General features: G+C 45.8%; 6 protein-coding genes across 6 annotated transcripts; 3 read left to right on the top strand and 3 right to left on the bottom strand.

Moving 5' to 3' along the window:
• Positions 1-389: 389 nt before the first annotated feature.
• Positions 390-3,240, top strand: CCR75_002093 (uncharacterized protein; the record flags this gene model as incomplete). The annotated part of the gene is made up of 2 exons (XM_067960193.1): positions 390-846; positions 905-3,240. The coding sequence occupies 2 exons, from the start codon at positions 390-392 to the stop codon at positions 3,070-3,072; spliced, it is 2,625 nt and encodes an 874-aa protein (XP_067819365.1). The 3' UTR covers positions 3,073-3,240.
• Positions 3,241-3,266: 26 nt separating this feature from the next.
• Positions 3,267-3,743, bottom strand: CCR75_002094 (uncharacterized protein; the record flags this gene model as incomplete). The annotated part of the gene is made up of 1 exon (XM_067960194.1): positions 3,267-3,743. One exon carries the CDS (start codon positions 3,741-3,743, stop codon positions 3,267-3,269), a length of 477 nt encoding a protein of 158 aa, XP_067819366.1.
• A 2,788-nt stretch (positions 3,744-6,531) lies between these two features.
• CCR75_002095 (uncharacterized protein) lies at positions 6,532-9,202 on the bottom strand (the record flags this gene model as incomplete). Its single annotated transcript, XM_067960195.1, is given in 4 exon segments — positions 6,532-8,064; positions 8,163-8,705; positions 8,797-8,890; positions 8,910-9,202. 4 exon segments carry the CDS (start codon positions 9,200-9,202, stop codon positions 6,532-6,534), a joined length of 2,463 nt encoding a protein of 820 aa, XP_067819367.1.
• CCR75_002096 (uncharacterized protein) lies at positions 9,189-13,531 on the top strand (the record flags this gene model as incomplete). The annotated part of the gene is given in 4 exon segments (XM_067960196.1): positions 9,189-9,302; positions 9,375-9,747; positions 9,843-10,114; positions 10,127-13,531. The coding sequence occupies 4 exon segments, from the start codon at positions 9,288-9,290 to the stop codon at positions 13,529-13,531; spliced, it is 4,065 nt and encodes a 1,354-aa protein (XP_067819375.1). The 5' UTR covers positions 9,189-9,287.
• A 582-nt stretch (positions 13,532-14,113) lies between these two features.
• CCR75_002097 (uncharacterized protein) lies at positions 14,114-14,665 on the top strand (the record flags this gene model as incomplete). Its single annotated transcript, XM_067960197.1, has 1 exon — positions 14,114-14,665. The coding sequence occupies one exon, from the start codon at positions 14,114-14,116 to the stop codon at positions 14,663-14,665; it is 552 nt and encodes a 183-aa protein (XP_067819376.1).
• Positions 14,666-16,019: 1,354 nt separating this feature from the next.
• CCR75_002098 (uncharacterized protein) lies at positions 16,020-16,199 on the bottom strand (the record flags this gene model as incomplete). Its single annotated transcript, XM_067960198.1, has 1 exon — positions 16,020-16,199. The coding sequence occupies one exon, from the start codon at positions 16,197-16,199 to the stop codon at positions 16,020-16,022; it is 180 nt and encodes a 59-aa protein (XP_067819377.1).
• Positions 16,200-21,280: the final 5,081 nt, after the last annotated feature.

Below are 21,280 nucleotides of genomic sequence, written 5' to 3'. Positions count from 1 at the left end.
CGTACACTAGAAGGTGCAGAGAAAGACTCTCTTTAAAACACTTGCTTTAAAGAAGGTTAATTAAAATCTGTATTAATATTATTAATTTCTTCTTGTCTGTCTACTTAATACAACTTAATTATAAACTACTAGACAGATACCGCGGAGCAAGTAGATAACATGGTCTCTATCTACCAATGGACAAGGTTTTATAATATTACCATGTAAAGTAATATTCTCCAAATATTCTCTACCATTTAGATCGTAAATAAAGATAGATATGACATAAATCGGAATTTATCAATTAACACCCTCAAACTGTGAATTTCATGGAACGACACCCCCTCCAAATTCAAGTGGTGTACACCACATCCTTGTGTAGCAATTTCGGGTTTAAGAACCCCTTCCACATGGCGTCGCCTGGGCGCGGCGCGTCGACGGCGTCTACGGCGTTTTATGCGCGTTTAATCCCCCAAACAAGCGACACAGAAGAAGTCGAAGCTACTTTTGCGGCACTAGAGGCTTTTAGTGACGATTCAGTGTCCATAACGCCACCAAATCGTATTGCATCGGCTGCACGAGCATTAGAGCGCGCCGTATTGCCAGAATCACGTTTCTACCGCGTCTTGCACGAGTCCAAGCTTTACACAATCGAGTGTATAGAGTCCAGTAACCTCAATTTAATCGATTCCGCGGCGGAGAGTGGTGTACAAGCCTCGGAATTCGATGAAATGCGTCGATTCGCGCCATCTCTCGCCGAAAGCGACTACAAACTCGTTCAATTTATGGAAATTACCACAAACTTTCGCTATAAACGCACACTCTCGAGTCGTACGCGACAGGAAATGCAACAACAAGACCGTCACGGTACGTAAACACATGCCCATTGTCGTTTTTTTCGATCCCGCTCATGTCGAATGTGTAGGCTACAGTGTGTTAAAAATGCCTCAAGAAATCGTTGCAAGTAGTGGCCGTCTCCAATGTCTCGTTGGTCCTTCTAACACTCCAACGTGGTTCATTCGTCTTCAGCACGTCCCCAACGCGTACGTCCAAGTTTCTCAAAAAGGGCTTGAAAATCCAGCCACTTTTGAACCCCATACGTCTCTCGAACTCTTGCCATTGAATGAAAAAGCGATTCAAACCTTTGGTCGCTTTTATTATCGCGTCGTTGTCTCCATGGAACTTTGTAGTGCCCCCGATCTATTGGCCCAAGGCAATGCGTTGCATCTGTTAAAAAAAAAAAACGTGGAAGAAATCATTGAAAGCCATGAAACGTATCAATGTCCTCATAGTAGTGTGACGTTTGTCAAACTTGCGTACGAAGAAGGATGGCTCGTAGAGACGCTTTTATCGGGAATTCCTGTCTTGGAACGGCTGGCCACGGAGCCTGCGAGGGAGGATGGCAAATTCTTTTACATTGTTCAAATTCCCGTGGGGGTTCGTGTAGCACCGCATATTATGGCACAACGGACGGGTCAAGGTTTTCCTTTGCACTCGATTGTCGAAGGTACGCAACGATTTACGCCACCACAGAGTCGAATTACGTACGTTCGTGTGGAAGGAAAAGGATGGCTCTTTGAGACGACCATGGATGGACAACTTGTGCTGGAACGTATGGAAGTGCCACTTGCACGACACGTGGCGCGACAATTTTATCGTGTATTAAAGGATGTGACGGTCTTGTCGATGCCTATAGGGAATATGGAAATCGAGGGTGGGTTATTGAGTGTATCTACTCCACGAAAGCGGTTGAAAAATACACTCATTGAGTGCAGTGAACGTCTCGTACCTGCTTTTAACGTCCCATGCGCATTGAACGTGGTTGAAATGGGATTTCTTAAGCTTCGACATGACGCTGGATGGATCTGTGAACGTGAATTTCTTCCGCCATATCGACGCGTACTTTTGCAAGTTCACGGCCACGCGAAGACGCAACAGAAACTTGTCATGTACCGCGTCCTCCAGCCTGTGTTTCTCCGTTCTGCACCAGATCTTGAGTGTCCACGACTGCCTGGTGTCGCTCTTTTAACACCAGGAACCGTCTTTGAAAGCTCGCTTCAGTACACACCTCCCGAGAGTCGCATTACGTACGTTAAAGTCGCAAGTGCGTCGCATGTTGGCGCCAATAGCACGAGTGACGGCTGGCTCTTTGACAACACATTAACCGGGGAACGCGTGCTAGAACCTGTCAACGACGCGTTTGAAACAAAGCATGGCAAGTTTTTCTTTCGTGTTGTGAGTCCAAAGAAAAAAGTCTTGGTCTCCCCCGAGAAACAGAGTGACGTTCTTCGATACCTTGTCGTCGACACGATCTTTGCCGCCGAAATGAGTTACACCCTTCCACATACTCAAGAAACGTACGTGCGGTTGAGTAAAGAAAAAGGTTGGGTTGCCTTGGATTTACCACACGCAACGTACTCGAAACCCCGCTCCAAGTATCACTCGTTGTTTCCGACTCATCAAGACGAGACATTGGTGCCAACACTTGTGCGCTTGTCAGAAGTACTCTATCATCTCTATACGTTGCCACCAAGTTGGGTGAGTCTTGGGTACCCGACTCGAACGTGGTTTAAAGTCCCGGATGAGTCGTGTCGAACGATTCTTGCGGAAGAAACGAGTTTACAAATGGCAGTGTTTGAGTCGCGACAGATCTTGGCATCGAGTTCGCAAGGACGGGAGGGTGTGCCATTGTCTCGCGAAGGAACGGTATCTTTACAGGATGGAAAGATGGTGTGGAAATGCACATTGGAGGAGATTAAACATTCGGCGAGTGCACTTTTAACGACGTTTCCGTGGAAACAAGTGTGGTGGATTTTGGAGTTGCAAGACAGACACGAACGGCACTGTGTCGAGTTGCAACATGGTCTTCGAGGTGGGTTTCGACGGATTCTTTTAGATGGTGAACCGCTTTTGCAGCACCGTACTGTCGTCGATATGTTGTGGGATGCTGGTAGTGAATCGACGTTTGCGTGGCTTGGACAGACGTTTAAGGTCGTCATTGCGTTAGAAGGAGCTTTCTTCTCGCCGTATCTGCAGTTTTACAGCTACACGTTGGTCGTGAACGACACAAACATAAAGCCGCTTGATTTGTAGCGTCAAGGGATTTTTGATCGTATTTTTCTTTCTTAAAGTGTATATTTGTATGTTGCTTTTAAGTAAGAAGGGATTCTTGAGTGAAATCCACTCGATTCAAGAAATTCCAAATTTTTGAAAGTTAAGCACGGGAAATTGTTTCAAAACGATGTTTCAAATTCAAAAATATGTAAAACAGGTTGTTTACCGCTTTATTACTCGTGAATGTTCGAGGCAAGAGAAAAGCTTTGAATTAAGAAATCAAGCGATTCGTTGAGTGTCGGAAGGGTAGAGTGACAATTACTACTCGAATCATTACAAAACGTGTTTACAAGAACGTCTTGACGATAACCGTCTTCTGGATGCATCCAGTTGAGTCGTAACGGAGTCCGTTGTAGCGGTGGCATGGGCTTTAAAGTCACGAATCCAAAGGTTTCGCCGACGTGGCATGCAGCCAGCAAGTCGTCATCAATTCGATGTTCTTGACGATTTGAGGAGCGACGTCCTTTATGCAAGCCACGCATTCGTCGGACGACTTTTTCGTGGTATTTCTGGGCGTGGGTCTGAACTTGACGAATGGAACGTGTGTTAATATACGCGGCGATTTTGCGCCACGGACCGTGAGGAAAGAGTTTAATTGCAATAAGAAAACTCGCGTGTTCTTCTTGGGACCATCGACCAGTGGAATTCATTGGAAATGTACGGGTACGGACGTGGAAAAAGAGTGGGAAAATGACGGAATGTGTGAAGCTGTGGAGGCTAGAAACTAGGAGGAAAACGACGCTTCAAGTTTTGGTTGTCGAGTGTTGCAAGTGTTGTTACTGTCGTTCAATGAGGGAAGAGGAATTCATAAAGAGGAGGAGCACAAACAGCGAGTTTGTCACGAAAAAATGCCAGTAAGTTGAGTGCTACGATGACAGGAATCCAGTGTACTAGAAAGACTTGACCATTTCTATCGAACGTGCAAGTTGTTGCCGTTGCCACAAAGTATTGTTGATAGTGTACATTCTATTTTATGCTTAGCACGTTCAGACCTACCCCCAAGCAACGGTTCTAAATTTCAAACTTCCGAGATACCTCAACGGCATCCACAAACTCGTCGTCGTCCGTGTCAATTTCGTCAGGGAGAATCAACTCTAGTTCTTGACCGTGTCCATGAAGCATATCGACGGCCGTAATGACCTGAATTGAAGCCTGAAATGTCGTCAGGACGTACCCTTCTACACCTTTCCCACCTCCATTAGTAAAAAACGAAATAAACGCAATTGCCGCAACAAAGTCTAACCCTGGTCCACAAATTCGTGGACATTCAACTAAAAAGGCACATAAAATTGGAATCAACATATCAGCATTCGATGTTGCTTGATGCAACTTTTCGGCGAATGTGCAAATCCGTCGAAATGCATCACATAATAACACCAACTTCAGCAGTGGCGACGACGTTTCGTGCATCATTGTCACTAAAGTGGCTTCGGCAACTTGTAGCTCGTCTACGAGATGCAACTCTTGCTCCGTTTGAAACGATTTGTCGATAGGTTGGTAAAAGCAAGCCGACGACCGAGAAGTTGTCGGTTTGTGTCGAATTGTGGCTAAATTCTCAGCAAATGCCGCATCAGCGTCCTGGAATGTGAGCTGGAACTCGCTAAAGACCATGGCGTAGATATCGTCAAACACGATTCGTTCGACAGCCAGGGAGCAACTACTTAATGCTTGCCGTGTACTGGCTAAACTTGGAAAACATTGCAACGTCGCACCTAAGACGTGCGCCACGTACATTTTCGCGTCCTGAAGCGTGTCTTGCGCCGTCACGCGCGTACTTTTCGCGTCGCTAGCGTTTGTTTTGCCGGTAAAACTCGATCGTCGCCGTCGTAATTGATGCCGCGCGGTAAAACGCTGTCGAAATGCCGCACACAATTGCACATTCATTTGCCCCAAGAGTTCCCGTGGCGAGGCAAATATACCGAATAAAAACCGGTATATTTCCAAATCCCCTGGAACCGTGTCACTTCGTAAGCCACTATTTCTGTCCACCTCGGGCACCATTTGTGTCCGTGGGCCACTGTTTCTGTCCACCTCGGGCACCATTTGTGTCCGTGGGCCACTTTGAGTGTCCACCTCGTGTTGCCATGTCGTGACGTCTCGTGTTGCCTCATGGAGCTGAAAACGACGTAGAAACTCAATATCTTTGCGACACATTTCGTCTGCCATGGCGGCCTCAAAGTGCGATTGGCAGTGCCAGCAAATTGCCATGGCCCATTCGCCTTGCCAGAGTTTTTCCTTCTTTCGATGCGCGGCTTTCACATGGCTCTGGTGTGTCATCACAGTTGCCGCAGCGGCAGCACTTGCAGTGAGGCCAATCCCGGCCATCACCGTCTCGGCTCCAAAACTCATCACTAGCATATTCAAACCCGCCAAGACACCGGCAGCAGGGCCCATGGCAATCGCGCCTACGACACCGCCAGCAGCGAGCACTGGCATTAGTTTTTTGGCAAATTTTGACGCAGTGTGGAGATGCTGTTGCTTTGATGTGACTCGATCGTGGACCAGGACTGCCGACGGGACATGTGCGGCTGCAATTGTGCTGGAATTGAGCTCCTCCAACAGCGTTGCGAGCGTGAAACTCGAGCCTTTTACGAGTTTTTTGGTCGGCAAATTCATTGGGCCATGTATGTTGTTGTATCGAGGGTTTGTTGCCTCGGATTGTTGTGGCAATAAAAGTGCAGTTGCTAACGGCGGAGAATGGCTACATACGGGCATGAGACTTTTGTGGCCTCGGCAACAGCGATGCAAGTGTGTGAAACTCACACACGCGCGATGGGCAAATTTGCCACAATTGAGACACTGGCAAATACTGGTCTTCGGGACGAGGACTGGTGGCAACTTTTGGGATGCACTTCCAAGTCTTCGTCGTTTGCCCTGTTGAGGCTTTCCAATAGACAAAAGACGCTCACGACATACCAAACAGTCACGAAAGAAGAGCAGACTCCGGTCGACTGCAGACAGAAGGCGAATCGTAACGGGGGAGAAGCTGTGGCCGTGCAGCGGGTCTGCGATCGATCCAGCCGTGTCACGGAGGTAGGCGCTGCAGTAATGGCAAATAAAAAAAACGCGAGAAGCAACAGTCATGGACACAGGTTGAGAGATACAGCGTGGGGACGGGCGACGTACCTTAACGCCCCTTGCATGAGCATGTTTTCTGACTTGACGACGCGGCGTGGGAATGAATGTAGATTGGGGCTCGTACCCTTTTTATTAAAAAAAAATCAAGTGGCTTTTCCAAAGAAACCCTAACCTGATACACAACATTTTGCCTTTACACTTTTCGTTTTTTAGCGCTGGGAGTATTTGACTTCTTTTCCGGTGCAATCTCGGACTCTTTTGGGTCTTTATTTAAAGAATTTGCACGGAAAATTTGGTTGAAAATCGGAAGTCGAGAAACATTTGATGGAAACAAACTTAAGTTCTCTTTCTATGCGGCAACTATTTGTGCGAAATCGGCAATTTGAGTGCCTGATATAAAAATGCAATTTCCATGGCACTTTCTTCTAATTGTTCAAGTCGTCCACCTCCGCCAAAATGTCCCTCGTCTTGCGTCATTTTTAGCATCATCAGCCGTTTGTCGCGTTTTGGCAACAAAGATTGCACTTTTCGCATCTGATACATCCACTTAGCAGGCTCCCAGAATTGCACTCGTTGGTCGTTGATGCTGCCAGTTACAAACATGGCGGGATACACCTGGTTGTCGACTACGTTTTCGCACGGAGCGTATGATCGAATGTACTCGCGGACTTGCTTTTCCCTTGGATCGCCCCACTCGTCGTATTCGTGAATTGTCAATGGCAACGTTGCATCTTCCATAGTGGCTAAAATGTCCACAAATGGGACCTTCATGATCAATGCCTGGTACAATTGCGGGTACGCATTTGCCACGTAACCCATTATCAACCCACCAGCACTCACGCCTTTCCCAGCAAGTCGTTTTGGGTTCGTCACGCCAATGTCGAAGAGATGTTGCGTACATGAAACGTAATCCTCAAAAGAATGACATTTTTGCAATTTTTTTCCACTGTGGTACCATTGCAACCCTAATTCCCCTCCGCCACGAACATGGGCAAGAGCAATGACCCAACCCCGTTCGATTAAACTCAGATGCTCTAACTCAAAGTCAGCTTCCAAATTCGTTCCGTATGCTCCATATCCAATGAGCAAGGTCGGATTTTGTCCATTGTACACTAAATTTCGACGGTGAATAAGAGTCAGCGGAATTTTGACCCCCGGACTTTTCATAGTAGGTATTACGTAAATGCGTTGGCAAAGAAATTGTCTGGGTTCGTAAAACGAGGGAGTGGCCGTCTGGCAACGTTTGCACTTTGTCCCTTGTTTGAGTGACCGATCGGTCAATTGGGTTTCTTTTAGCACATGCAAATTTTGCTGTTTCATATCGTACTCAAACACAATTTCTGGAACCAATGGCGTTGATACTTGAAAACGGACACAATGTGATTGATAATCGCGATTAATTCCGGGAGAAACGCGGCAAATTTCATGCTCTTTCGGCAACGGAATGAAATGAGGTGACGTTACGCCATTCTCTTCGCCAAGCGCGCATACTCGAATGCGAGGCACACTGTGCACACGCTCGTAGAGAACAAGATACTTCTCAAACAAATCCACGTCCTCAATCTTCACGTCCTCGTGCTCTGGTATTAGCACTTTCCAAGGGCTAAATGCAAGTGCTTTTGTGGCCTCGGGCTTCCATTTGCACGTTGCAATTTTGTAATTAAGTGCCCCGTCTGCGTTTGTGACCACATAAAACTGCCCAACCGCATGGTCCGCAAAGTACAATACACCAGGCTCACGTTTACGTAAACACTGAGGCTGCGCTTGAATATCGTGACTTTGGAGTGCATAAATCTCAGACGTATTTTTGGAGTTGCAATTGACGAGTACAAATTGCGCATCTTTCGTTTGTGATAAATCGACATAGAACGCTTTGTCTTGCTCTTCGTAAATCTAACACGTTTAAAACGGTGCAATAATGCCGTTGCATTTGCCTGTCCATGAGTCAATTCGATAGGTTTTGCACTCTGAACTACATTCATTCTACGCACCAGTCGTTGCGCATGAGTTGCCACGTCGAAGCTGTACACGGCAAATGGCCGTCCATGTGCATCGACTTTTGTAAAGTAAAAAACTCTATGCGGTTCTGGCGCCGAGCTCCACTCGACGTTTTTAATGTTTGGAACGTTTGCTAGAAACTGCAACTTTCCGGATTCAAGATCCTTAAGCACCACTTGACACTGTTCCCTGTCGTTTTCCACGACCAGCAACAGTTGCCGTGCATCAGGTGACACTTTCATGGCGGTAACAAAGTGAAATTCATGGTTAAGAGCCGGTTCGGCATTTTGATTTAGTACAATTTCCTCGGGCGTTAAAGTTGCCGATGGGTCGGATACACCATTTCGAAGGCGGCGGTAATACACAGGAAAATTCTCGCCTGGCGCTTGCCGCATGAAATATTCATATTTACCAATGCACTCGGGAATGCTAAAGTCGTCGCGCGCCAGGCGATTCCGCAGCTCGATATTAAAAGTGCGCTCGACTTTCCGAAACTTGGGCTTTGACAGCTGATTTGCCAGATAATTTTGCTCCAGCTGGGAACAACACAAATTAAGAACGGAATTACTATTTGCAAGTGTAAAATAGTATTTTAGTTTAAGCTACTGTTTAAAATGGTTAACCAACCTTGAGAAAGCGTTGCAAGCGCGAGTTTTTTTGGTCTTTTAGCCACTCCCAGGATGTATCCTCAGCATTAAAGCATCCAAGCTGTTGCAAGGTTCTAAAAGAGAGATACTTACATCGTCGCAAACGCATAGATGGGCGTGCCACGGTGTTTAAAAGCGCGGTAGCGAAACGCAAAGGCATCATGCCACCGAATTAAACGCAAATCCGATATGTTCGTCAATTTTTTTGCAACGTGTCTGGTAATTGCGCAAACCATGTGCACCACACCAGAACCCCCTTTTTGCCACTTTTTTGCCAATCTTCCGTGCTCCGATTGGTCGGTGCAATTTTTTGTCGCCGTATCTGCTGGGAGAGCGATTGCTAGAAGAAAGCGCTTGTTCGCACTCCTCGCTGCAACAGGAAGCATTGACTCACACAGACAACGGCAAGCAAGAATTTTACGAATCCCTAGAAGCAGTTGCACGATTGCGAACTCATCGATTTAATCGCCAATGGAGGGAATAAAGGTTTATTTGCTAAACTTTTGCCTTTGGCAACATTTGCTCCGATTGACACATTGTCGATATTAATTTGCGCAGGTTTACACACCAGATACGGAGCATGTGTGGCTCCCTGGCGTAATCTGTAGCGCGAGTGGCAAAGAGCTCATTGTTCGGCTCGAGGAAGTCGTGGGCCCCAAAGACGCGTCTGTGCTGGCCACAATTCCATCCGAGCAAAAGTTAAAATCTTTTGCCGGCTCACAGCGCGTCGTGGACCTTACGAATCCTGCGACTCTTGTGGCACTAAATGCAAAAAACACGTCGGTCGAGTCCGGCGACAATACCCCGTCGCTTCCGCTTCAAAATACGAGTGAAAGTGGAAAAGGGTTTGACGACATGATTCTGATTGACCATTTGCATGAAGCGTCGATTTTGTACAATTTAAGAAAACGTTTTTTTCGGCAATTGCCATGTACGTTTTTTTTTCATGTTGTTGCATTTGCACGTGGCACCTGTGTATTCATTTAGAAAGGTTTCTGTCGTGTTTTTGTTGTTGTTGCCTGTTAGATACGTATACAGGACGCATTTGCATCGCAGTGAATCCGTATCAGTGGCTAAATTTGTACTCCAAGCATTTAATGGAGAAATTTAGTGACGGCAAGCGCGAAAACAAAGCGCCACATGTCTACGCCGTGTCGATGGAAGCGTTTTTTAACATGCGGGAAAAGCAGGAGAATCAAAGTATTCTCGTTTCAGGTGAGTCTGGTGCCGGCAAGACCGAGACGACTAAGATCGTCATGAGTCACTTGGCCGCACTTGCAACGAATACAAATTCCAAGGTAATTCAGCAGATTATCCAAGCAAACCCTCTTTTAGAATCTTTTGGCAATGCCAAGACGGTTCGCAATGATAATTCCAGTCGTTTTGGCAAATTTACCGAATTGCAATTTACTATTGAAGGGCAATTAATTGGTGCCAGGTCCCGCACGTATTTGCTGGAAAAAAGTCGCGTGACGACACAGGCTGAAAATGAACGCAATTTTCACATTTTCTACCAATTATTGGCCCAACGGCACCACTTGCCCGACCTTGAATTAAAGTTAGTGGATTCTTTTAAGTACGTTTCCGAACGAGCAAATGCACCTCGAGGGGATGAAGAAGGCGATCTCGGACGGACACGAGAAGCTCTAGAGGTCGTGGGGATTGGACAGTCATTGCAAATGGAGATTCTACAGATTTTAGGCGCTGTATTGCATTTAGGAGAGACGGAATTCACGACGCGCAATGGCGACGTCGATGCATCGCAATTAGTGGATAGAACACACTTTATTGTGGCGTGTCGTTTGCTAGGAGTTGCCGTCGACGCACTGGAGCAAGCCGTGTGCAATCGAAACGTGTTTGTAGGTCGCGAAGTGATTTTAAAACCCATGACCCACGACCAGGCGGCCGATTGCCGCGACGCGTTGGCCAAGAGTTTGTACTCGAAGCTCTTTCTGTGGCTCGTGGAGCAAATTAATCAAACCATTGGTGTCCAAACGATTCGTGCGGGGTCCTTTATTGGGATTCTCGATATTTTCGGGTTTGAACACTTTGAGGTCAATTCATTTGAGCAATTTTGTATTAATTATGCCAATGAAAAGTTGCAGCAAAAATTTGTGCAAGACGTGTTAAAGACCGTACAAATTGAGTACGAAGAGGAAAACATTTCGTGGTCGCACATTACGTTTGCCGATAACCAAGATGTGCTCAATTTGATTGAAGGGCGGTTAGGGGTCATTAGTTTCTTAAATGAAGAATCGCTGCTTGCAACTGGCACCGACGCGTCGTTTGCAAGCAAATTAGGAGCTGTGATGGAAAATAATCCGTTGCTCGAGACCCCACGGTTAAACAAGTGCGCGTTTTCAATCTATCACTATGCAGGGAAAGTCACGTACGATGCGTCAGGGTTTTTAGATAAACATCGTGATGCAATTTTGCCGGACATTAAGCAGTGTATGAGCCAATCAAAACTCGAGATTTTGGCCAAAATGTTCACGGATGACGTCAACGGCACCACGAAAGCGCCAAGTGGCCGTGGCCGGGACTTTAGCACTTCGAAACGAGGTGGCCACGCCCAAACCCGTCGTACGACCGTCGGGACGCAATTCAAAGAGAGTTTGTCCCACTTGATGGAGAAAATTGGACGAACGGAAGTGCACTATGTGCGGTGTCTGAAACCTAATCCCCTTAAAAGTGCCGACTGTTTTTCCCACGGTGACATTGTGAGCCAATTGCGTTGCGCCGGAGTGATTGAAGCGATTCGGGTTTCTCGCAGTGCGTACCCTAGCCGCATGCCGCATCTCGAGTGTTTAACAAAATTTCGGGTTTTATCAATTCGAATGCCACATTTAACCCAAACGAAAATGGTCCTTTCTTCCGAACAGACAAAAAGGCAGTTGGAAGAGCTGATGCACCAATTACTACCAAGCCGGAACATTCAAGACTACCAAGTGGGGCTCACACGGGTGTATTTCCGTGAAGGCGTGTTAGAAGAGCTCGAAACGAAGCGAGGATGGGCGTTGCGCAAATTTGCCATTGTGTTGCAACAAAATGTCCGCTGTTGGCTGTTGCGTCGTCGCTATGTGTGGCAAAAAACGCAAATTGTCGTCCTTCAGACGTACTGGCGACGCTATGTGATTCATAAGCGCTACGTGACGTTGCGGAAAGGCGTCGTGTTGCTTCAAGCCCAGATGCGGGGCGTGGCCGCTCGTAAAATGTATTGCGTCTTGAAATTTGATTATTGCATTGTCCGTTTCCAAGCCTTTTGCCGTATGCATACGGAACGTCGGCAATATCTTAAAAAAGTTGCCGCCGTGCGACGATTGCAAGGTTTTTTTCGTTTTTCATTGTTGCGATTGGTTTTTTTGCGAAAAATGGAAAATGAAAAAGCGTATAAAGAATTGGGTTCTAAAGTAGCGCAATTGCAAATGAAATTGGACCGGAAACAAGTACAAACGGGACCCAAGTCGTCCCCGTCGAGTAAAACGCGTTCGTCCAGTCCATCCGAGTTGCCACATGCGTCCGTGTCTATTAACACAAGTACTGGCAACTCGACCCGTGGGTCCATGCTATCAAGTCGCTTTAGTGGCACAAGTGGCATTTTAGACGAAAGCCACGAAGTGATCACGGCTTTGCACGAAGAGAATGAAAAGTTGCGGCAACAATTAGACATGCAAGAGGCAGAGATTCAGAAACTTAAATCCGAAAATCGAAATTTAAAAAACTGGCAACAGTCGCGGGAAGTGGGGGAACAGGTGCAAAAACTGGCGCATCGCGACCAGGAAAGCAAAGATTTGACATATTTGGCCGCCATTGAAGCCGAGTATGAGAAATTACGAGGGTACATTTGCGAGTTGCGCGATTTGCCGACAGACAGTGGCACGATCATGCAATTATCGACGGTCCCACCTGGCAACACCAGTCGTAGTTCCCTCACGTCCCTCTCCTCGGACAAGTCGCTAGTTGCCGTAACCCCCCCAATACATGGGGTACTGGATCCAAAATCGGCCGAAGCACATCATTTGCTTGTAAAAAGTGCCGCACGAATTGCACATGCAAAAAGTAAAGTATTTAGCAAAGGCAACGCACGTCGTGTGAAAGATCATTGGGAGGAAATTCGAAATTTTCCTCCCGCGATGCATTATTCCCTTGGATCGGTGCCTTGGAAACGCCTCTTAACGGATTGGGCCCAAGGGAATCCCAAGAAACTTGATTACATGACGCGGTGGCTTAAAAACGTCCTCGATGGCGGTCCTATTGTGTCCGATACGTTTCCCATGGGCGTCGAACTCAAGTATGTCACACCTATGATGTTGGATGGGTTTATGCAACTTGTGATCCCGAAACTGGCCGAACGAAGCGATATTCAAGTTCATGTCCATACAAAGGAATTTATTGGCACGAGTATGCGCATTACGCTGTCGCAATTGGAGCAGCCCAATAATTTGCGATCGACGAGTGTTCCCGTGCGGGTGGAGCGGTCGCCACCCATGGAGGTGGAGGATTTCCAGCGCATTTCCATCCTTTCGGATTCGACAATGCGAACGTCAAACAATCGAATGTCCGCGTCAACGATAACTCTCTCGACAATTGATTCCAATTCGACGAGTTCTTCCGGGAGTCCTGGGAGCTACCGCTCTAGTATCTTTCGTTCAGGCCGTGGAAACCACAGTAGCGACCATAACGCGCGGAACTCGTTCTTTCATCGTAACAAGTAAAAGGCAGCCTAGAGGTAGTCTATTAGATGGGTTTCTTTGAATCCGGTCACCGCGAGAACCAATAGGAGGTCGAAATCAATTGCGACAGGTTTTCTGGCCTCATTAAAATGTAAAGTTTGAATCGTACTTTTTTTACGCACGAGTCATTATAATTCTCGAGTGTCGAGGCAACACGTGCTTCCAATCTTATGGCCACAACACGCAAAGTCAAAAAATGTTTTTCAGCTTAGACTTGAGCCAAGCCCGATGCTGACCACAGAATTGACGAATGAGTTCCATCTATTCTTGACGCACTGGACCCTTTCGGCTGTCAATCCTCATTTCGAAAACTTGTATTAAAATTATTTAAACACAGTGCCATTTAGTTGCCTTGATTTTTTATTATCAGTTAGTTGCCTTGGGACTTAAAGTACGAATTAACAAGACGGAAAAATGAATCGTCGACCTTGCCACATTTAGGTCACGAGCTGACCTTATTTGGAGTTGTCGGTCCAAATATCCTGGTTCTGAAGTCCTTTGCTTCGAGTCTTGTATACGATAGATTTCAATTTGCCATCCTTGCCACAAAGCCATTAATTTCCAATGCAAACGAACAAACACGCAAATCGAGCCGTTGGGGTCTGGTCGAGCGACGAGCACGATCGGTTTCTCGAAGCCCTCAAGAACTTTCCTCAAGGACCGTGGAAAACCATCACGGCATGCGTCGGGACTCGTTCCGTGCGTCAAGTGCAAACCCACGCCCAGAAATATCAAGAAAAAGTTTCTCGAAGACTTCACGGTCTTCAAACGGGCAAAGCTACAAGGCTTCGTCGAGAGCATCGAATTGACCACGATATTTTAGGATTGCATACACTTATCAGTTCGCCATCGAACGTGAGCTACAATTGTTTCAATACGACACAAGTCCAACTCTTGAACAATTCGCCTGCGATCGAAAGACTTTCTTTTTCATCGACTCCTCCAATCAAAGCAAGTAGTTCAGAGCATTGCGTTCACACGAATTCGGACGGCGCATCCCCATCTTCGACATCGTCTTTGTTTCTTTTTGAGAACCCAATGTTTGCATTGATGGAGACCGACGATCTTCCATCACTGAGTGAGTCTCTTGATTTTTTTATTGAAACTTTAATTTAAGGAGGTAGACGATGCAATGGGGTTGGTGTCACTCAGTACAAGAATGTTTTTTTTTTAAATCTTTTTCCGTTTAAATAATGCCCAATTTTGTGAATTGCACTTGTTATTCAATGTCATTGAGCTTTTCATTGCTGGGAGTCGTGCATGTCACAAAGTTCTTGATATATTGTGAGTTAGGGGGCCCTTCGAATTAATCAGAAAAATAACAAAGGTTAATAAATTCGAACGCCTACACTACTTAGCTCACGCTTGGCGCTGGGATAATTACCAAAAGTCAATGATGGTACAACGCTTTTGAGTGCTCTTTTGGAAATCCTAATGGGTATTCTATGATCTACGGTTATCGATCAAGTCCATGGTCCGAACTACGTGAAATGAGCGGGGATTATGCCTCACCAGATCAGCTATGGAGATGCCACTTGATCCACCATCCTGCTGAAATTAGGACGCTATTTGGTCGAATTTTAGATATTCCACTAGCACCAAATTAATTAAGTACCTATAGCCCAGTGAGTACAGTATGGCAGACAGACCATAGGTATGGATTCCGACGTACAGGATATTCGATCGTCGGTGGCATTTCGTTATTGCAAGTCTACAGATTCTATCAACACGTCAAAGGCATGCTACAAGGAAAGCCAACCAAACAATTCAGCGTGTTGTTACTTCTCATGAGATCGCGTTGCCCGTGTTTCGGCATCGATATGATTCGAATGAAGAGGTGCCGGTGGACAATCTTTTCATTCAGGATGCTCATGCAATTTCCAGAGTAAGATGGTTGACTCTCTCAGAAATCAACCAGCTCATTAAAAACAAAGTTATGGAATGAAAATGTAAAGAAAACAGTTTTCGGTGAAAACGACGAAATTCTAGATGCGAATTACAGGACATAAAAATATTGTGGTGCTTAAAGACGATAGCAATGTATCCTCAGGGTCTTTAAGCGAAGGTTTTTTGGGGTTCCTAGTGTGGGGCTGGTGTTTATAATGGCAAATATTTCTTAGGAAAGTGAAGTTTTTTAGAATGGCATTTTTTCGGCTGAGGATTCGAAATTATCGTACTCCTTTCGTACTTTGTGAAATTGGCTAGTAGTGGCTCTTTTTCTGCGCTCATGCCGTGGAATCCAGCGTATGCTATTTTCTTTTTCTGAAAAGAAATTAATATAGAAGAATGTTAGATTTTAGCCAAGTAGATAAATGAGTCCTTGTCTCCAATTTAATAACGACAACCTATTCAATGGGCCACCAAATTTTATCGAGAAATTGGTGGCTAAGCATTTTTTTAAAAAATCAGTTTTCAAATTTAGGAATTCCTAAATTTATTTTCTTAAGTCGTTGACTTGGTGGCCAAAATTCTATCCTATAACGCGAAACCCAACTGGCAAACCACCTTTAAGACTCGCCATTCCTTTCAATCGCTCGCTACGATACGCTGCCAATTTGACAATTGCAGAACGCAACGAGACGTCGGGGCGGGTCGTAGCTTCGCCGAAACGAATCTGCAATCCCACGACCGGCAATTGTGGACGGACCATAACCTTAAAACAAAAAAACTCCGTTGGAAAATACAAAAAATCAACATGGAATGAAACAGGTATAAAAAAAAAACTGTGTGGTTGAAACTGGATCCGGAACCTTAATTCTATCTTTTTTTTTAAATGTGGAAAGTACAGATAGCAGCCCAGTGCGGATTAAAACTACCTTATTGATTGGCAAATAATGTGACTACAAACTAAAGCCACTGCGCAAATTACAAAGCGCCAACAGAGTACAAGCCATCGACCAAGCCTGCACCGCTGATAGTTCGCTTGTGTCAATTGTAAGAGCGATTTTGTAACGTCGTCAGCATAGTCGTTGCGTAGCAAGTCATAACCAATCGCTTGCCCTCTGCGCACAAGGGAAACGACACGACCAAATACTCACCTGTCTGCAACTCAGGTTTCTATCATTTCCTATACAATTCATACATAACCGCTAGTATCTAGCAGTAAGAATTCAGCCATCCCGTCTCCTAGCCGGTATACTTCCCGCCGTTGGGACGGAAATTGCCGCGGCCCATTGTGTCGTCGTCACGGTATTTTGTTTATTAACGAATAATTGGTTTATTACATATAACTGTGTTGGACCATTACGATGATTTTGTCATTTGCTTATTTTTTTGTGTGTGCACGAATATATCGGAGTTATTGGGAAAGTATTAAATTACGATGTGATTTCAGGATGTAACATTCCATTGATTTGATTTTTGAACAGAAAGGTGCAAAGAAATTGATTAATTGACGATACAATAGGTGCTTGAATTATGAATCATCGAGGTCAAGCTTCGTTTTGGCCTAAACATGGTAGCTTTTACTATTAATTTAGAATCAATTTACTTATAAGATTTCTCGCGTAACAACAGCATTTAGAGACCGTGGCTAGAATGATGCTCTGTATGAAAATAATATTGGAATTGCATATTTACTAAGTTATCCATCAGTCGCGTTTTACGCGCCTTCTTGAAAGTGAGTAGTACGTCAATGTAGCGAAGCTACTATCTAGGGTCGCCAGATATATCTATCCTGTAACGGGGCACTGCGGACTTGTACTGCTTCAGTACAAGTCCACTTCGCACTGCTTCAGTGCGAGTGGTGTAATATGAGCCAACGGGAGAGGGACCGCAATACGTTGCGGTCCGCTTTTGAAAAGAGGCCTTGGTTACCCTTTCAGCGAAACCTTATTCGTTGATCTGGTATGACCAACGATCAATATCAAATTCCGTTATTCGACTCATCCAGGCTTCACAAGCCCGGTGAGGATGAAATAGAATTCTTCAACGATGCCTTTTTCCGGCATCGGTGGTACTCGTTTAAACGGGCAAATGAGCTTGGACAGTCTTTGTACAGAATGTACGAAACATAGGCCGTATGTCTGGCTTGACAAGCTAAATGCTTTCCGTGAACGGTTCGAGAAAATTCCGTAGTCCGTGCACGCTATAAGTGGCACCGTTTGTCTAGAGAGGAAGTTTTTTTTACCTCTCATGTAAACCGTAGTCGGAGCACGCTATAAGTGGCACCTTTTGTCTAGTCATACCCATGCTGTTTTAAGGGTGCATTTTATGCCCCTCAGGAAGCATATTTCTACAAAGATCCCCGTTGGAGGACTCTCATCTCGTACGAGATGCGTCAGAAAATTGAGAACCTCCACTATTTTTTACGAGCGCGGAAGCGCTCGTTCTCCAAAGGACCTTTTGCCGAGGATGATGGGTCTCGTCGTACTATAAGACGAGACCCGGAACGTCCAGCATCAGATGGAAATGAGGTTCTCAACTATCATGCGAGGGTGGATACCCTCATTAACGAACGAGATAACGCGTTCAAATGCCCCTTGCCTCACAGCGGTTTAAGAACTTATAACAGAAAGTGCTTCTCACCACCTCAATTCATAATGGATGTGGAGGGGGAAGAAAGATCGGGTTCGTCTCGTTTGACGAGCGCAATTCAACATCGTAATTTAGATCACAACTTTTATTACGTGACCAGTTGAAAGATTGTGCGCAAGTTGCGACAGATCAACTGGCAAACGAAAGGATACATCAGTCCTTTCAAAACGAGCTGTTTGCAGCTCGTCAGAAGATCTCTTTCTTGGTGGAAGAGCGGATCGTCTGGTTCAAGAGTATCAGACCCTGTTTCGAGATAATAAGTATTTGGCTCGGAATTATCAGATACCCTTGACCGTTTTGGTGTAATCCGAAATCGGGAGAAGCCTTGTACTGATGGTACGGGCGGAGATTCCCAACATAAAGCGTAAGATGCGTACGCATACTACGAGGCAGCTCGATCGTGTATGCATTGCCTTGGGAATTTAATACAAAAACGGGCCGATATACCTGGGCAGTAATTTCTTACGGCCTACATTTGTCACTACGTGCTTTGGTAGGTTTACCGTAGACATTAGGACTAGGTAATTTGACATGAAAGTTATGCTTGCTCTTCTATAGTTGTCAGAGTTCCCTTTCTGTCGGTTCACCGCATCAGCGATGGAATTCTGTACGAAACGGACCACTGCTTCTCTAGCCAGCAAAAAATCACCTGTTGACTCGTTTTTTTTGTTCAGTGCGATCGGCTTGCACTGAGGAGATATTAATCTCTTCACTAATAATAGTATTATCAATCTCATTAATAGTATTGTTTCGATGCTGAGTCTTTCAGCATCGTTGTTTACTTCAGTGTTAGTAAACTCAACATTGGTATCCTTCGCATTGACCTTAGGGCTAATGCGTGATGGGCAAGAGCTAAAAGGTTCTCTCGAGCGAGCTTCTCCCCCTCCTTGAATAAGAGTTACTCTTAAACAGGGGAGGTATATGTGGGTGGCTTAAGCCGTTAACGAAAAACGGTGTATGCTTTGTAGAGGCATGTACTGAACTGTTGATAGCAATTCTACTGTTTTCAACAACTCGCTTTACTCTTAAAAGAGTGGACGTATCCCCGAAGTATCTCTTCGAGAATACGTTTTGCACGCTTCGTCTGACCTTTTGTTTCAGGAAGATTAGAAGTTTTCGTTTTTAACTGTGCTCGACGTGATTTGAACACTGTTAGCTAAGATTCCGCCGTGAATCTAGGGCCTCACTCTGAGACCAGTTCACGGGGTAACCCATGGAGTCGAAATATCGTGTCAATACAGACACGAACACAGCCTTTGGCTGTGATCGACTCCGGGACGGAAGCAAGATGCACCATCTTGATAAAACGGTCAACAAAAGCAAGAATATTATTTTTCTTGTGGGTGTCTTCGGGGATTCCGAAGGTTGACATAGCCAGCTGTGTTCCGAGAGATCGGAACACGGATTGCCAGAACTCCGCCGTGAACCGTGGATCTCTATCCGAGACCAATTCACGTGGTAATCCGTGGAGTTTATATACCGTGTCGATAAAGACAAGGGAACAGCCCGGAGCCGCGATCGACTCTAGTACTGCAGCAAGATGTACCATCTTGCTAAATCTGTCTACAAAACCAGAAACAGATGGTCAAACAGAACGCGTAAATCGCGTCTTCGAAGAGATAGTTCGAGGGTACGTCCAATCGTATCCGAATTGGAGCGAGTTTTACCGATGGTGGAATTAGCCATCAATAATTCGGTGCATGCGTCTACAACGCATACACCGTTCTTTGTGAATGGCTTTCGCCATCCTCGCATACCCACCCAATTAGAGGGATCCTCTAGTTTAAGGGGGGGGTTGGACTCGCACGAGCAAAACCATTTCTGGCTCATGCTCATCGCGCGTCGAAGTTAACAACGACGCGTGATGTCGATGTCGAAGAAATCGACATCAATTAGATCCGACATACGGTTCGGATCTAATTTTCCCTCCTCCACCACAACCATTGGTGGATTCCTACGGTGATCAACGTTTCCTTGTGCAACGTATCCAGAACCACCGTGATGTGCAGCGAACGAGTTATCTTGTTCGCTGGCGTGGTCATCCAACTTCACATGACAGCTGGGAGCCTTGTTCCCAGCTGGTTGCTGACGTTGAGGGCCTCGTCGGTCAGTATGACGAGACCCATCCGATGGTTCAGAAGGCCCATCGGAAAACACGTGCCCCTGGCGCCTGTAAATCGATTGCAAAACGTCAATCCCATCCCGCATCTCAATAGAGATGCAAGCCCTTCCCCAGGGCGAAGAAAGGGAATAGACATCCCCTTATACCCTCTTCGAGTTGTCAACACAACACGGACAGGGATCACTCCACGTGAGGAATGGAAGCCCAGCCTCACGTGACAACCGATGCAATTTATGCTTTGCAACGGTTGAAGTTCGTTTCTCAAACTTAACGCGAATCGTGTTAGTCTTTGAAACTAGGCTTCGCGTCCAATATCTTTGACATTGCGAATGAACGCGCTCGAGGCTTGCATAAGCGAGACTTTATCTCGCTTATTGTTGCCACTAAACCATTGGTGCTTAAGAAAAGCATCGAGATAAAAATCTTCCTCAGCGCGAAAATTCTTTGCGCTGGGATCAAGGCCATGTAGCTTTGTCGCAATAAATAAGGGATAGTTATTGTGGGGAGTAGTCTCTCCAGTAGCCACGGCTTCTACTCAGGAGCGAGATGAGACATTTTATTGTCTTCACTCCCCTGAAGTGGTACCCACTGAAGCAGGGGTACCAGAAGAACTTTTCTTACGATGCTTCATCACCTTGCACAGAAATAGGTGCAGGTGACCGTACAGGAGACGGAACGGGCGATGAGGAATCATTATCATCGTCGGAACAAAATAGACTATCAACTCGTCGATCAGAATGAGCCCTCTCATTCGAAGGCCCATAGTCAGCCGCCTGACGTCTATCAGGCGACTGTTCTATTCTCCCCGAGTCAGCCATTTCGTCGGACTCGCATTCGTAGTCGACCTCCAAAGAGGGGTCGTATTCACGTGGTGAATCACCACGTGCACCTACAACATCTAATGTTGCGCGAGTAGAAGATACTACGGCAGACGTTCCGTCTGTCGCAAGAGATAACAGTGCGTCACCCACGGCTGCACGAACCGCAGCCGAAGGCGCAGCACTATCAACACCCCGCATGAGTTTTTTCTTCATGCGATGGAATTAAAATGATGGTTCTGACCAATCAACATC

The sequence above is a fragment of the Bremia lactucae genome, linkage group LG16 (genome assembly GCF_004359215.1).
Source record: "Bremia lactucae strain SF5 linkage group LG16, whole genome shotgun sequence".
In the NCBI taxonomy this organism is placed as follows: domain Eukaryota; phylum Oomycota; class Peronosporomycetes; order Peronosporales; family Peronosporaceae; genus Bremia; species Bremia lactucae.
This window is presented reverse-complemented; position numbering and strand designations above follow the sequence as displayed.